This window comes from Delphinus delphis, chromosome 1, assembly GCF_949987515.2.
Source record: "Delphinus delphis chromosome 1, mDelDel1.2, whole genome shotgun sequence".
Taxonomy (NCBI): domain Eukaryota; kingdom Metazoa; phylum Chordata; class Mammalia; order Artiodactyla; family Delphinidae; genus Delphinus; species Delphinus delphis.
The window spans coordinates 182,650,016-182,664,800 of record NC_082683.1 but is presented as its reverse complement, the minus strand read 5'-3'; the positions used below and the strand labels follow the sequence as shown (position 1 = coordinate 182,664,800).

General features: G+C 60.4%; 1 protein-coding gene across 1 annotated transcript; it reads left to right on the top strand.

Annotated features, from left to right (window-relative positions):
- The first annotated feature begins 13,296 nt into the window (after nt 1-13,296).
- On the top strand, nt 13,297-14,476 carry ASCL5 (achaete-scute family bHLH transcription factor 5). The gene has a single exon (XM_060011365.1). The coding sequence runs from the start codon at nt 13,302-13,304 to the stop codon at nt 13,842-13,844; it is 543 nt and encodes a 180-aa protein (XP_059867348.1). The 5' UTR covers nt 13,297-13,301; the 3' UTR covers nt 13,845-14,476.
- The last annotated feature ends 309 nt before the right edge of the window (nt 14,477-14,785 follow it).

Here is a 14,785-nt window from a genome sequence, read left to right as displayed (position 1 = left end):
CCTGGAAATCGGCTGCTTTTAGTTCCTTTATCTGCGTCAGTGGTGCCACCAGTCGCCAAGGTGCTCAAGCCGGAAACCAGGGGCTCGTTGGAGACTTGAGTCTCCTGGGCTGCAGGCCCCACTTCCGGTCACTCACGAAGTCCTGGCAGCTGGGGCACCTGTTTCCTCCCCTCTGCCCGACAACCACCGCCCAGTTCATTATTTCTCCTGGGGTTCTCGTGGGGAGCACTGGGGAGCTCGCATTACTCCGATCACGTCACTTCACTCCTTCAAGACCCTCCAGGGCTCCCCGCGGCCTGTGGCCGGAGGGGTTATTTTGTTTGTTTTTGGCCACGCCTCGCGGCTGGTGGGATCTCAGTTCACCAACCAGGGATTGAACCCGGGCCACGGCAGCGAAAGCCCAGAATCCTAACCACTGGGCCACCAGGGAGCTCCCCTAGGGCCTGAGTGCTTTACTGAGGCCATCGTCCACCAGCCCCTCTGATCATCAACCCCAGACAAATTGGCGGGAGTTACTGGTGGGGACTCTGAGACCCTTGGAGGGGCGTTGACGGCCCCCCAGACGCACGCTTACCTGGAGTGGAGGGGGCGCCAGCCATAGGTGCCCAGGAGGCTCTGCGTCCCTCCGCTCCCAAGCCCTGCCCTGGGCATGCTGAAGCAGGGGCAGAGCTTGAAGAGGTGACTGAGGGCCGGAAGAGGGATGCCCGGACCCGGCTTCTCTGTCCATCCCTGGGCACCTGCATTCCGTGCCACGCAACTCCCACGGGCCAGGAGTGCCCGGGGGATGCCCGGGCCTGGAAGCGGGACGGACCTGGCTTCCTGAGCCTGCTCGGCCCTTCCAATCCCTCCTGTCCGAGGCAGTCTCCTTTTCCGTAATGATACTGCGGCCCGGGGCCTGGCCTGTAGTAAGTGCTCGTGAGACGAGGGGCAGGGACCAAAGCCCCAGAAGGCTGGTCCTCCATCCAGTAAAGCGGGTGGGGCGTTAAGAGCGTGAGCTCTGGGCCAGCAGCCGGGTGCAGACCCCAGCTCTGCCTCTCACTCCAGGGCCGCAGGCACCTCATGGGGGGTGTAAGGAAGACGTCGTTACTGTGTCTAAGGCGCTTAGGACAGCCCTGCGGGGTGCTGGGTCTTCTGACTCACATCATCACTGTGACAGCATAACCCCCAGCCGCCAGCCAGGGTCTGTAGATGCCGGGGGGACTTCCTGCGCTGTGACATCAGAAACCCGGAGCCCTCAGGCAGATCCCACCTTGTAGAAGTTCTGCCCCGAACTTCCCAGGGGGCGATGAGTCCCGTGGCCCCCTGGCCCCGGGTGTGGGTCAAGCAGCCGGAGGCCGGCTGACCCGAGGCCCCTGGCCTCTTCGGCCTCCTGCATCAGGGCGGACATGCAGGGTAAGGCTCCACCGGGCGTCCGGAGCCTGGCCCTGCCCCGGCCCTGCTGTCCGTCGCCGTGCGACCGGGCGCAGACGATCTGTCCGAGCGTCAGCTTCTCCAGATGGAGAGGGAAGACCTGAAGCCAGCCCGTGGTTCCCCAAGGGCGGCCCACGTGTGCAAGGCGACTTCGGGTGGTGCCCAGAAGAGCGCTTTTTCTTCTAGTAGTCATGTGATTATCTTACTGTGCATTGGATCAAAATGTAACCAGCACGTGAACTGCATGATTTTGTGAATGTTCATGTGAAGGGCAAGTGAAAGGAGGGAAGTGGGTACACGTAAGGAAAACTATCAGGAAGACACCGAGTACAAGGGGTCCTCAGACATGGCAGAAACGGCAGAACTGGGGGAGAAATTTTGGAAGGAGCCGCGTGCCAATGGTGCTGGTTTGGTGAGGCCAGTTGGCTTCTGGGCCACCATCAGCTCTGACACCTGTGGACAACTTGAGATTCCAGTGCCCCCGTTGGCCTAACAGGGTGACAGAGTACTGAGAGGGGGTCTTGACAAGGTTCTGCTGGCCCGATGGTGCAGGGCGGCTCAGACCAGCCTCCAAACAGACCCCGGGCTGGAGACCCTGGACTTTACCAGAAAGGATTCATCGTGTAGCAGCCAAGCATGGCGACACTGGCCAGGCTGCCTGAGTCCAGGCCCAGCGCTGACCCTTCCAGCTGTGTGGCCTTGGGCAAGTTAATCTGTCTTTGTTTCCTCAGCTGAAAAGCGGGAATAGTAACTCACCTCACGGGGTGATGTGTAAGTGTCTGCTGGGTGTGGTTTGTGTCTGCGTGGCAGGGGCGTCTCCCCACTGCTGCTGCTGGGGGCCCCTCAGCCCACTCCCCACTCTCCTTCTGCCCGCGAGGAAGCCGCATGGGACTCAACATGCGACAGGGTGACAAGCCAGGGGCCAGGACACAGGTGCCCCCTTCCTGCTGACTCCCCCAGGTCAGCAGGCTTTGCCAGACAGAGCTGGGCCGTCGCTCCACAGGCCACACCAGCCGGCTGTGTGTCCTGGGCCAGCCCTGCCCGCTCGGGGTGCCAGCTTCGTCCGCTGACCACCGAGGAGGGTGGCCTGGGTGAGCTCCAAGGGCCCCTCTGGCTCAGCTGCCAGGTGGTCCTGGAGCCGCGTCCCCGCAGAGGCTGGCGTCCTAGCTCCCGGTTCAGCCCCAGGGGTGCGCAGTGATCACCCAACACCCAAAATGGTATCAGCAAAGCCAGTCTGGAGACGGGGGCAGTCTTCCCCCAACCGTTGGGATTTCCTCACTGCGGACCCCGTGCACTGCCCCAGCGCCGATTCAAACCCTCCTCCTGCACAGATGCCTGTCTTAGAGGCTCTGGAGCTTCCCGCCCCCGGGCCGGGTGTGCCAGCCCTCCCTTGGCCCTGGGCCGGGCAGCCCTGGAGGACAGCATCTCCACCGGCCCTGGGCTCCGGCAGGAGCTTTGTACGTCTTGCTGGGGGACTCAGGAGCCAATCAGCGGAGGCTAGCGTGGCCCTCTCTCCTCCTCGGAGCTGATCCCAGATCACAGGTGCCCCCACCCCGCCCTTCCCCCTCCCCTCTGGGTGTGTCACCGTTTGAAGCTTAATCAGGTAACGTGTAGCTGGTTCCTGTGCCGGGACGGGAAGCCGGCCAGAGGCGGCCGAGGACGCCGTGGGCGACGGCGGGACCCTGGTTGGTCCTCCGGGAGGCCCCGGTCACCGGCCCGGAGTGGAGCCACGCTGCGCGAGGAGCGGCCCCAGAGGTAACGGGCATCGTGAAGCCTCCGCCGGCCTGGAGCACAGCTAGGCTGGGCTCGGTCACCTGCCCTGGGAGAGAAAGCAGCCGGCCACCTGCTGGTGGGGGCCAGCACCCACCTCCGCGGGGAGCAGGGGAGGTTAGCCGAGCTGCCCAGGGCATCGCCACCAGTGGGGCGTCTTTCTGGGTTGGGCTGGATGCCTGCCGCCTGCCAGTATCCAGAGACTAAAAGTGTGGATTTTCTGGTTGGGGATCAGCTCGGGGGGGCGTCCTGGAGAGGAACTGAATGTGAGGGGTGAGGGCAGGGGAGAGCCTGTCCCGTGTCTGGCGTGGGAGCGGGCCTGGGTGTGCAGGGCAGCGGTTCGGGGCACTGCCTCTGGAGCGGGCCGCCAGGGTCAGATCCCAGCCCCGTCCCTTAGCAGCTGTGTGACCACAGGCCGCCGGCTTGGCTGGTCTCCCCCACCACCTGTTACATGGTACCTGCCTCGTCACACCATTGTGAGGGTCGCATAGGCCAAGAGGTCACGCTAGTGCCCAGCACAGGGCAAGGGCTGCGGAAATATTTTTGTTGTTTTTTTGTCCTGCCATTTATGGAAACATGAGCTCACTTAAACTCTCCAAGCCTTGGTTTCCCCATCTGCAAAATGGGGGATGAAAAGTCATCTCGAGGGGATTAAATAGCTGCGAGCACCTGGCAGGTGCCCAGGGAAGGGTGCCCTGCCTCCTTGTCAGGTCAGCTGAGGTCTGTTCCTGTTAAGACTCCATGTTTCCCCCATTTAGGGCCTGTGCTTTTTACCCCACTCCCAAAGGAAGCATCTAGATAGAAAAGTTACACATTTTCAGGCCCACAACCTCTGCAGAGATGCTCCACGCAGACCTTAGATACCAGATGTGGCCCGTGAGAGCACCTGCTTCACGGTGACGCTCTCCGATCAGCCTGGGATACTCGCAGGTGACCACACGCGTGGGCACCCCCTGGGTGCCGGGAGCAGGGCCCACCCTGCCTCAGGCTGGGATGCAGGAGGCATGGGCCTGCCCTTCTTCTGAGGGAGCACGAGGCACACAGGTGGTGGTGGGGGAACAGCAGGCCGGGGGCCCCCGGTAGAGCATCCCCAAATGCACAGGCCTGAGCATTCGGGGGAGAAAGAGGAAGAACCAAACAGGAGAGGCCGGGGAGTACCGTGGACAAGAAGAGACCCAGACTGTTCTGGAAGGAGGCACAGGACGTGGATGGGCATTGGGAAGCGGGGCTGGCGCCCCAGGCGGGGAGCAGCCCCAGGCGGGGAGGGGAGACGCCAGAGGAAAGGCGGGTGGTTCTGAGGACTGGGCTGGGGGCGCAGAGAGCTGAGGCCCCTCAGCGCCCAGCGAGGGGTGCAGGTCCAGGGAGCGATGGACTGTCCCTGGGAGCCACGCGGTCAGAGCCATGCTTCGGGAGATGAGCGTGGCGATGTGCACGTCCAGAGCGGCTGTGAGGTCGGGGCCGCCGCCGGGAGCCAGGCAGGTGCTGGCAAGGATGCTTTCCGGTGGGCTCTCCCCCAGGACCGTGCTGATCGTCTCCCGCCCCGCTGAGGACAGATGGGCTTGCTCAAGGCCCTGGCTGGGAAGTGGCCCCAGAGCCCCTGTCATAAGCCACGTTTTCCACAAGATGCAGAGAGCTCCGATTCTCTCTAAAACGTGGTAACTGCACGAATGAGACAGCCAGGAGGGTCCTGGGCATCCCGCACGCACAGGAGAGGGACCTGGGGGCCCACCTGGCGCCTGCCCCGGCCCTGCCAGCCACTTCCTCCAGCCACACGGGGCTGAAGACCCCTTCCTTGTAGGGCGCGCTGACGACCCAACGAGACCTGTGTGTGAGCAGTGAGAGTTAGCTTCCTCCCTCCTGCAGACCGAGGTATCACTGCGTTCCGGGAGCCCCGGAGCCAGGGTCACTTCCCACCTATAAACGCCCCAAATCGATGGTCGGGAGGGCCCTCGGGAAACCTCAAACATTTATTCTGTGGCCCCAGGGTTTTTTCCCCCCCGTGAGTCACCTAGAAGGGAGGCTCCCTTTTGTGGCGAAGGGAGCCCCTTTCCTCCATCCCTGAGTCAGCGATGACTGGGGCCCCAAGCACGGTTCTCTGTCTGATGTCGGTGCTACAGCTGGCAGCAGGCCCGGGGGTGGTGGGGAGATGGCCACACTGATGGCCCAGCGGGGTCGCGGCAGGGGGCGGAGGCTTCCGCACTGCCCCCTCCGCCCGTGAACCCCGCCCCAGGGGACCGGTCATCACCAAGGGAGCCTCAGGCACAGCCCCATTTCCCGTCAGAGCCGCTGTCCTCCGCAGAATCACCTGGTCCAGGCTGCTGGTGCCTTCTCAGCGCCCATGGAATGATTTCCGTTCCTCTTTTTCCCTTGAAGTTAGCACTGACTAATCCCAAGGGCTCAGAACTGCCCTGGAGGGCGTGCGTGTGCAGGCAGTGACCGGAAGGGCCTCACCGGAGGTGCACTTGACAGCAGTGTGCATCCTTCTGACCAGGAGGCGGGCTGGATGCTGGGCTCCCGTGGACACTTTGGTCAGGGTCCCGCCTTTGCCTTCCCTTCCCCAGCCCCCGTCCTGCGCCCCCAGCGCCACTCCCACGAGGCTTTGGACCCCTTTGAGCTCTTCCTACACACACCCTCTCTGAAGTCCGGTGAGAGGCCGTTTTTCTGGGTAAGGCTTGTCCACCGAGTCGCATTAGCACTTATTGGTGGCTTTGGGCCAAGAGTTCAGATGTCCTGGCACCTAAGCTGTAGCCCCTTCCTCCCCCTTGAGGTGTAACTGACAGCAGGGGGCAAGGGTGGGGGGGTGAGGCTGTAGGAACGCCGTCTGGCGCAGACTTTCTTCCGAGTCTCAGGTTTATTCATTCTCCTGGGCTGTTAAGAAAGACTCGTTCCTGGACAGGACGAGGATGCCTGGCCAGTCCCAAGGTGTACACCAATTTGCCTCGAATGCCAAGTTCAAAATTCATCCGCTGTGTGACCCTGGGAAAGTTCCCTTACCTCTCTGTGCCTCAGCTTTCCTATCTGTAAAACAAGGGTGATGGTAGTCCCTACCTTGTAGTGAGGACTCAGTGACTGTGCACGCGTGCGTGAGCGTGTGCACGCACAGGTGTCACTGAGACGAGTGCCTGACACGGAGAATATCACGCTGCTGTCTTCACTTTCTCCTCACCTCCTTTGGCTCCTACCTCTCACTTACTCAGGAGCCCCAGTGCCTGGGTATGAATCCCAGCTCTGCCCTGTACCAGCTGTGTGACCTTGGGCACGTTGCTTAACCTCTCTGTGCCCCCATCTCCTCGTCTGGAACATGGGGACGATGACCTCCCAGGGCTGTAGTGAGTGCACTCAGAGCGGAAGTGTGAGGTGCAGTCCTGCCTTGCCCACCCACCTGGGCACAGCAGTCTGGGTGGTCCTCTGCTGAACCCCGCCCTCCATGGGGTTCCGGAAGGGGTTCAGGAGAGGTTTGGCGGGTGAATCCGCAGGTAGGCGGTAGGACGCACAGTGAATACATTCACCTTATTTAGAGAATTGTGTTACCCTAGTCCTTCAAAGACTTGAGAAAAGGGTCAGGCCCTCATGTACAGAATTTTCCCTCCGGACGTGTACTAGGACAGACGTGGCTCTGGGGAGCCGCTGGACGCGGGCGTTGGTGCTGTGTCCAGTTGCAGTGTCGGGGGTGGCATCTGCGGACTCAGGCCTGTCAGAGCCACATCCCAGGATCTTAGAGCTTCAGGGGCTCTTTCCAGGGCCGCCCCAGCCGTGCTGGCAATGCCAGCTGCCAGTGATTCAGTTCCTATTAGGTGCCAGGTGACCCACGTAGGTTCCTCTTAACTTTACAATAACCTCTGAAGTGTCACTGCCCCCATTCTGCAGGTGAGGAAACTGAGGTCTGTAGAATTAGCGCCTCTGCCAGTGAAAGCAGAGCCGGGATCCGGTCTAGGAGAGTCTGGCCTAAAGCGTGCTTTCTGCTTGTGGGGCTGCCTCTCAGGGGGGGCTCCTGGGCCCGTGAGGTGCTCCGGGGAGCCCGATATTCTTCCTGGGGACTGGGGGCAGCTACCTCCCCAAACACCTTCCTGTGACTCCCCAGCGTCGTAAATGCCGGGTACATTCAAGGGAATTAGGAAGAAGACGAGCCCCTCCCCCGACTCTGGCCCCCAAGAAATCCTATAAAAATCAGGACTCCTGCCAAAAAGTTGAGCACACCTACCTGGCTAAGAAGGTCCTCGTGGATCACCTTAAACAGACCCTGGTGAGCTGCACCCCAGCTGTGTGACCCTGAGCAGCTGTCCCAGCCTCTCTGAGCCAGTTCCTCTTCTGTAAACAGGCTGAGGGTCACAGGAGACAGGAGAGCAGGGCACCCAGCAAGGCCAGGCATCGAAAGCCACCTAATCCATGGCAGCCTTCCTTCCCCACGCCTTTCCCCTCCTTCCAGAGTCCCAGCCGAGCGTCCCCGTGTTTGGGCACCTGGTGCCATCACCGCCTCAGAGCTCCGCACGGCTCCTCTCGGGAAGTCGCTGCAGGTAGTGGCCTGGGGCAAACCCTGTGGCAGGGAACACAGCGCGGAGGGCATGAGGGGGGCTAGGCGGGCTCTGGGCTGAGGTCCGTGCGTGAATAGCGCTGCCTCGTTCATCACGGGACTAGAGGAGCACAGAGGCCGAGACCAGCCGGCCAGGCCCTTCAGCTGCCCAGAAGAGGAGGCGCTGGTTTCCAGCCCTCAAGGGCCCTCTGTGGGGTCCTGGTTGCCGGGCCTGGCTGCCCTTGTCCTTGGTCAGATCCAGCGTGGTACCGAGGAGATTCTGATTGTTTGGTTGGGTGTGTTGGATATATAAGGAGGGAGTGGTGAGGTTATCCTCCTAGAAGTAATTACAGGCTATAAGATAGACTCCGAAGGGAGATGGTGACATTTCTTATTTTAAAAAGAAAAAAACATTTGCTTATCCTGGAGATTTTAAGGTAGAATTCCCTGAAATGTATTCTACTTGATGTTAGGAGGCCTGAGGAAAAGAAAACAACAAACCGCTCTGAGGTCCACTGGGGATTTCTGGGTTAAACGCAAGCAGCTTTCGTTACTGCAGGGCTTTCTCTGGGATGCGCCCTGGGGATCTCCAGGGACTGAATAAAGGGGCTGCATTTCTCAACGTATTCGTGGAGCCCTTTGGGGAAAGGTTTCAGCGGCTACCTTGCCTGGAGGCAGGGGATGGGTGAAGCCCATGCGTGCTGTCATTCCAAGTCCTTGGTTTCCTTACAAATCCTCCCAGCTTGGGATGGCAGGGGTAGGAGAGGCTCTGGAAGATGTCTTCATGAAGGTGCCGATAAGCTCCACCACACACAAGCCGCTGTAGGAACCCCTGAGTGGAAGGAGAGGCAGAGGACAGTGAACTCACCTCTCCCAAAGCCACTTCCCGAGCCCTGTTCCGAGTCTGAAGTGACATTTTCAGCCAATTTCTGGCCTCAGTCCCCCACCTCTGGCTCCGGTCCCGGTGAAGACAGTGAGAAAACCTGGAAAGGGAGAATTATGTTACCTGCTCTGTAGATGGTCCAGCCCACTCAGAGGTCACAGCCCCCTTTGCTCCATCAAGATGGTTCAGCCCTCTGCAGGGATACCCAGTGTCAATCAACAAACATTTATGCAACGGGGACTGTGTGTTTCAAAGATGAAGCCCGAGACAGGAGTTCTTGCACTTGGAGTTTACAACTTGGGGCGGGAGATGGGGTCAGGAAGGGCTCCGGGGAGAGTGTTCTCTGTCTGCCCGCTGGCCACAAAGAGTGTAGGGCTGGGGAAAGGGGGAGGTGGGGTCGGGTGACGCCGGACTCCTAGGACAGGGACGGCCTGGGGTGGGCAGGCCGTGCTCATGAAGCCGTCAACAGGAAGTTGTAATGATGCGCCATGGGGGGTGGTAGGGAGAGCCTCTGGCAGGATGTGACCACAAGTAGCTAATAGCTGTTAGGGTGGGGTGGGGCAAATGCCACCTGATGCAGAATTAGGAGCAGCAAGGACTGGGGAAGGAGGCCCAGGAGACCCCACTTGGGGCTTCCTGACTCTGTCTGCTGCAAGTTGGACTGGGTGTCACCACGTTCCTTGTACAATATATGACCGTGCCGGGCATGACTGTGAACACGTCCTGGTCATAAAAGGGCAGCCGGGACAGCTCCATCGGGCAGTGAGCTTCGTGGACGATCAGGCTCCTCCCACCGAGCACATCTGCCCCCAGGCCCGGGAAAGTACACCTGAGGCGCTGAGGGCGAGAGCCTCCGCCCGGGAGGAACTAGGGTCCTAGAAAGGTGGAGAGTATTGCTTCAACCCCTCCCTCCAGGACAGTAGTCTCCTCCGGCTCACGTGGGCGGGGCCAGCCCCCCACGCGCTATTTCAGAAGCAGGCTTTTAGCTAGTAAGTTGCTTCATACTGTTACAAATAAATTGCAGGAAACAAAATATTTTTAACGATGCGTCTTTTATGTATTTGTATAGTGAACGTTTAAGTGACGTGAACTGATCCACCCACTCAGGGAGGAAAGTAGTCGATGTTAACGAGACACCCCATGGCTCTTCTTGGGAGTCCTCCAGTACCCCGAATTTTCCAAAAGACCTGGGGACTCAGTCCCCGGGGCGGGTAGTTATGACGGAGTCGGGACCTGGAATTTCAGCAACCTGCTACTGTCATTTCTCCTCACGGCCACACGGTGCCGCTGTCGACAACTGGTTCGGCCCAGTCTGGGCGCTGAGCCCATGGGCTGGTTCTCCGTTGCTGGTCAGATCCTGTCCAGGTACTGCAGGTTAAGGAAGATCCCAGTATTCGTGTTTTTAAGCTCAGGCGAGGGGGTTCCTCACCACGTTCCCAGGGGTACGGCTCCCGGTACTTGACTCTGGTTAAACTCGGTCCTCCCCTCCCAACGACAGAAGTCAGTGGCCATCCTCCTAAGAGCATCTGCAAGGGGCCATTACCTTCCCAAGGACCACCCAGGTGAGCTGTGGTACCACTCTTACCAGGGCAGGAGCTCAAACAGCGTGATCATCAGAATCTGCAGTGGAACATCCCCTTCAACAGGAGTCATAGTTTAGTAAGGTACTCGTGTTAGGTCAGCACAAGCCCCTCTGAACTTCTGGTTCAAACGTGAAGCTCTAGGAGAAATAGTGAGAGAATCGGGGGCAGGGGGAGAAGGGTAGGGCTGACTAGCATTTACTAGTTCATGAGATCACTAACTGTGGAACCTTGGGCAAGTAACTTAACCTTTACAATCCTCATTTTTCTCACCTGTACAACCGGATGAAATTAGCACCTACCTCACAAGAATTATGTAGGAATTAAGTGTGGTGTTTCACGTAAAGCACTTGGCACGAAGTCTTGCACAGCAAGAGTAATAAACGATCGCTATTATTATTATTATTTTATTATTATTATTTCACCATGGATTTTGTCCACCACTCCATCCCAGAGCCGAGGGCAGTCCCACGCACAGATTCTCTCGGGAAGTACGTGCTCTCAGGCCGCTTGAGGATAGCCTGCTAAACCCGGTGTCCTTCCGCTCCTCGCCAGGGTAGAGCATTCCGCGGAGGAAAATGCAGATCACACTTCGCCTGCAGCTGTGCCCTCACCTGAGCTCGCTGCCAGGTTATCGGTCCTTTTCTAACAGTAAAAAGAGAACTAGTTCAAGAAATACATGGTCAAGCTGCGAGGTTTCTTGCTTGAGTGACTTTTCTGAAGAGTCATAAAAAATATAAACAGCACGTGAGGAAAATGAATAGGTATTGAATTGACACAAATAGATATTAAGTTGTATTTATTAAAATTGTCATTAGATGTAAATGAGCTTCTGACCTCAATCAAATTATATTTAAATAATTAAGTCAAATATGAATAGACAGGGATCATGCAGGAGAGGAGAGTCTAGATCCCATATATATGTGTATATATATATATATATATATATTTTTTTTTTTTTTCGGTGCACGGGCCTCTCACTGTTGTGGCCTCTCCCGTTGCGGAGCACAGGCTCCGGACGCGCAGGCTCAGCGGCCATGGCTCACGGGCCCAGCCGCTCCGCGGCACGTGGGATCTTCCTGGACCGGGGCACGAACCCGTGTCCCCTGCATCGGCAGGCGGACTCCCAACCACTGCGCCACCAGGGAAGCCCTGGATCCCATAGTTTTATAAAACAAAAGCACTGATAGCAAATAATTTTGGTTACGTGCCCAGCACTGGGCGAGGGACTGAGGGGCACCACCTAAGAATGGGAGAAAGCCCTGCCTTCCGGCGGTTTACTATCTGGTTGAAGACTCAGAATGCACAGCCTGGAGAGTCTGTGTCGGGGGCTGGAGAACTCAGGCAATCAGCCTGGGGCAGGGCCGGGGGCAGCAGAGAGGCCCCCGTGAGCCGCCTGGTCCGTGTCAGCCGAGGGTGAGGCCAGGAATGCGCAGAGCGTCCGGAGCCGAGGGGTATTTGGAAGAGATTTTCTAGAACCGTCCCTCGAAGGACACTTCCCTTCCAAGGGGAGCCCTGGGAGGCTGCGGGGCGAGGGAGGGGCATGTGACTTTGCACTGCCTCACACAGTCTCTCGAGGGCAGTGCTTTGAACGCTGTTGAATCTTCCCGGTTTCCGTTCAGGAGGGCAGAGCTAGCTGGGAACAGACTGGGACCCGGATAAAGGACAAAGGCGAGAAGGTGCAGGGGACTCTCGGGAGCCCGAGTGTGGCAGCGACCTTCCCCTGTCAGGGACAGAGCTGGGCCTTCTGTCAGGTCGAAGCCTTGGCCCGCACCTGAGGCCCTGCTGCCCCATCACTGCTACGTGGGCTGCAGCACCCGCTCACTTGCTCCTTCAGGGAACCCTGAGATCTCCCGTGGAGGGCAGTGTGACAAGTGCAGGATGGCATCGACAGGATACTGGACACACGGGGAAGGGGCAGGTCAGAGAGAATGCCTAGAGGACATGACGACGAAGTGGACTCTGATAACCGCGGCTGAGAGGAGTTGGTGACTTAAATGCAAACCAGGCCAATTATTTCTGAAGTAACAGCATCCTGGAGTCTGGGAAAGGGGCTGCGTGTGACTTAGGCCCACCCCCTACCAGCCCAGCTTCCTGTCTCATCCTCCCTCTCAGTTATGCAACAAGCATTGCCCACACGGAGCTGAAATCACAGGCACTTGTGTGGAGTGGCAGAAAGGACAAACCCAGGAGGGCTGAGGGGGCACATCCCAGCCCCCCTCCCCGGGGACTGGGGCACAGAGCGCTCTGGTGGTGCCACTCCACACGGGAGGGCTTTGAAAGTCCCGACCACATGCGGGCTCCTCTGAACCAAAGATGCATTGCCTTCAATAGAGTCCCACCCTTACTTGCCTTACGGCTGCCGCTGGGGTTTCCACTGCCAACTCCGTAAGCAGGCTCGGAGCCTCCAGATGTGAGGCCCTGGCAGGAGCGAGTGACCAGACGTGTTCCTCCAAGGAAATGACGTCGCTGGGCACCTTTTATAAGGCAGGCCCTGGAGGAGGCGTTTTTGGGTATATTTTTTTCTCATTTGATCCTCATTCAGTATTCATCTCCTGGGAGGGATGTTTTAATTATCTCCATACTGGAAACTGGCTCAGAGAGGGCACCCAAGCATCAAGGGGTGAACCGGGATTTGAACCCGGCTCTGCGCGTATGTCTTCTGCAGCCCACTGCCTCCCCTCGTGATGCTTACCATCGCGTTGGAGGGCGGGGTGACACAAACGAGCCCACGATGCAGCAAGGCCTCTCCTAATTGATATGTTCACCCTCTTCTTTAGAGACGGCACCCGGGACCCTCTCCTGCCCGGTGCACAGCCCGGGGACCCCGAGGGCCCCGAGGACCAAGACCCTGGCGTGGGGCCCGCTGGAGCTGCAGGGCTGCGCCCTGGGAAGGCCCGCGCCCATCCCACATCCCTGCCGGCTGCTCTGAGACGTGCCCGCGGAGCCTCTGCAGAGGCCTCATGGTCCGCCGCGATGGCTCGCCTTAGGGGGACCTCGGAGCCTGCTCCCAGAGCGAAAAGAAGCCCTGACCAGTCCGGCCGCCCGGAGCCGCGGTTGGCGATGTGACTCGCTCCGAGGGCAGGGCGCGCAAACCCCGAGTCGGGGCGATTCGGGGCACGCTCCGGGTCCGGCTCCGCGCGGCACCATGAACGACGACTTCTGCCGGGCGCTGGCGGCCCGCCGGCCCGCGGCGCCCCCCGGCTGCCTGCCTCTGGGCATCGGGCCCCCTCCCCGACCGGCGACCCCGGCCCACGCCGAGCCTCTGGGCGCCGTGCCCTTCCTGCTGTACCCGGGCGCCGCCCGACCGCCCTACTGCGACGCCTACGCGGCCGCGTTCCCCGGCGCGCCCTTCCCAGGCGCCCTGGGCGCCTGCCACTACCCCTTCGAGCCCGCCTTCCTCCAGAAGCGCAACGAGCGCGAGCGCCAGCGCGTCCGCTGCGTCAACGAGGGCTACGCGCGCCTCCGCGGCCACCTGCCTGGCGCCCTGGCCGAGAAGCGGCTCAGCAAGGTGGAGACCCTGCGCGCCGCCATCCGCTACATCAAGCACCTGCAGGAACTGCTGCGCGCCGCCCCCGACGGCCCTGGGCCCCGCGAGCCCCGCGGCCGCGCCCCCCTGGCGCCCGACTCGTCCGAGCCGTCGTGCTGCTCTTCCTCGCCCTTCTTCGAGTCGGAGGACTGCAGTCACTGACCGGGCTGGGGCCGCCCGGGCTCGGGGTGCTCAAGCGTCCGCGGCACCCTCCCTCCGCCAGCGCCACCACGGCCCCGTCCCTTCCAGCGGGGGCACGAGAGAGGCCAGAGCGGCTGTCGGGGGGCGGCGAGGGCGCACGCCCCGTCCATGCCGGCCACCCCGGGGTCGGGCTCCGACTGGGCCTCAGCCCCGCGCAGGGAAGGTCGGAGGTGCCCCGGTCGTGGAGGTCCTGCTCCGCCCTCCGTGGCCACGGGCGCAGCCCAGGAGGCGAGTCTGCTCTGGTCCGCACGCCACGCCCCTGCTCTCCACGAGATGGCCTCAGACGCCAGCGTCCGATTCGAGGACTTGCTTGTCACCTCCCCCACCCCCGCCCCCCAGAGGAGCCCAGAGGGAGAGGCGCAGGCCAGATTCAGCGTGCACTCAGCCCAGGAGGCGGCGGAGTGTGTGCGTTGGTGGTGCCCTCCGGCTTCCTTAATGGAGGGCCTTACCCACCCCACGCCCCAGTGTGGCCCTTTCCTTCCCCCCTTCCCCCGCCCCTGGGGTGGGTGAGGACTGCGTGTTCCCCCCTCAGACTGTACTCTGTGGGCATGGGGACCGCATGGGTGTACCGGCACGACGGGGCTAAATAAAGACGTTGGGTTTTGTGATTCCCGGGTGGTTGTCCGCCTTCCCTTCCCTGGCACCCCTGTCTCCTTCCCACTCAAGCACTTGTGTGGGGTGTTCTGTTAGCTCACGCATTCAACTAACATTTACAGAGAGCTTAGTACATGCCAGGGGCAGTGTGGAGAGGGCACAGAGTCCCAGAGATAGACACCGCCCCTTGCACAGCTAGGGGCAGGCTGGGGGGGGGGGGCGGGGAGAAAGGTGGGCACAGCCAGGAGCCCCCCCCACGGGGCGTAGGCATGGGGTGAGGGTGGAGGATCTTGGCCTGACGGCTGCAG

What these genes read in the sequence shown, in the direction of transcription:
- ASCL5 (XM_060011365.1), top strand. Translation starts at nt 13,302, where the DNA reads ATGAACGACGACTTCTGCCGGGCGCTGGCGGCCCGCCGGCCCGCGGCG.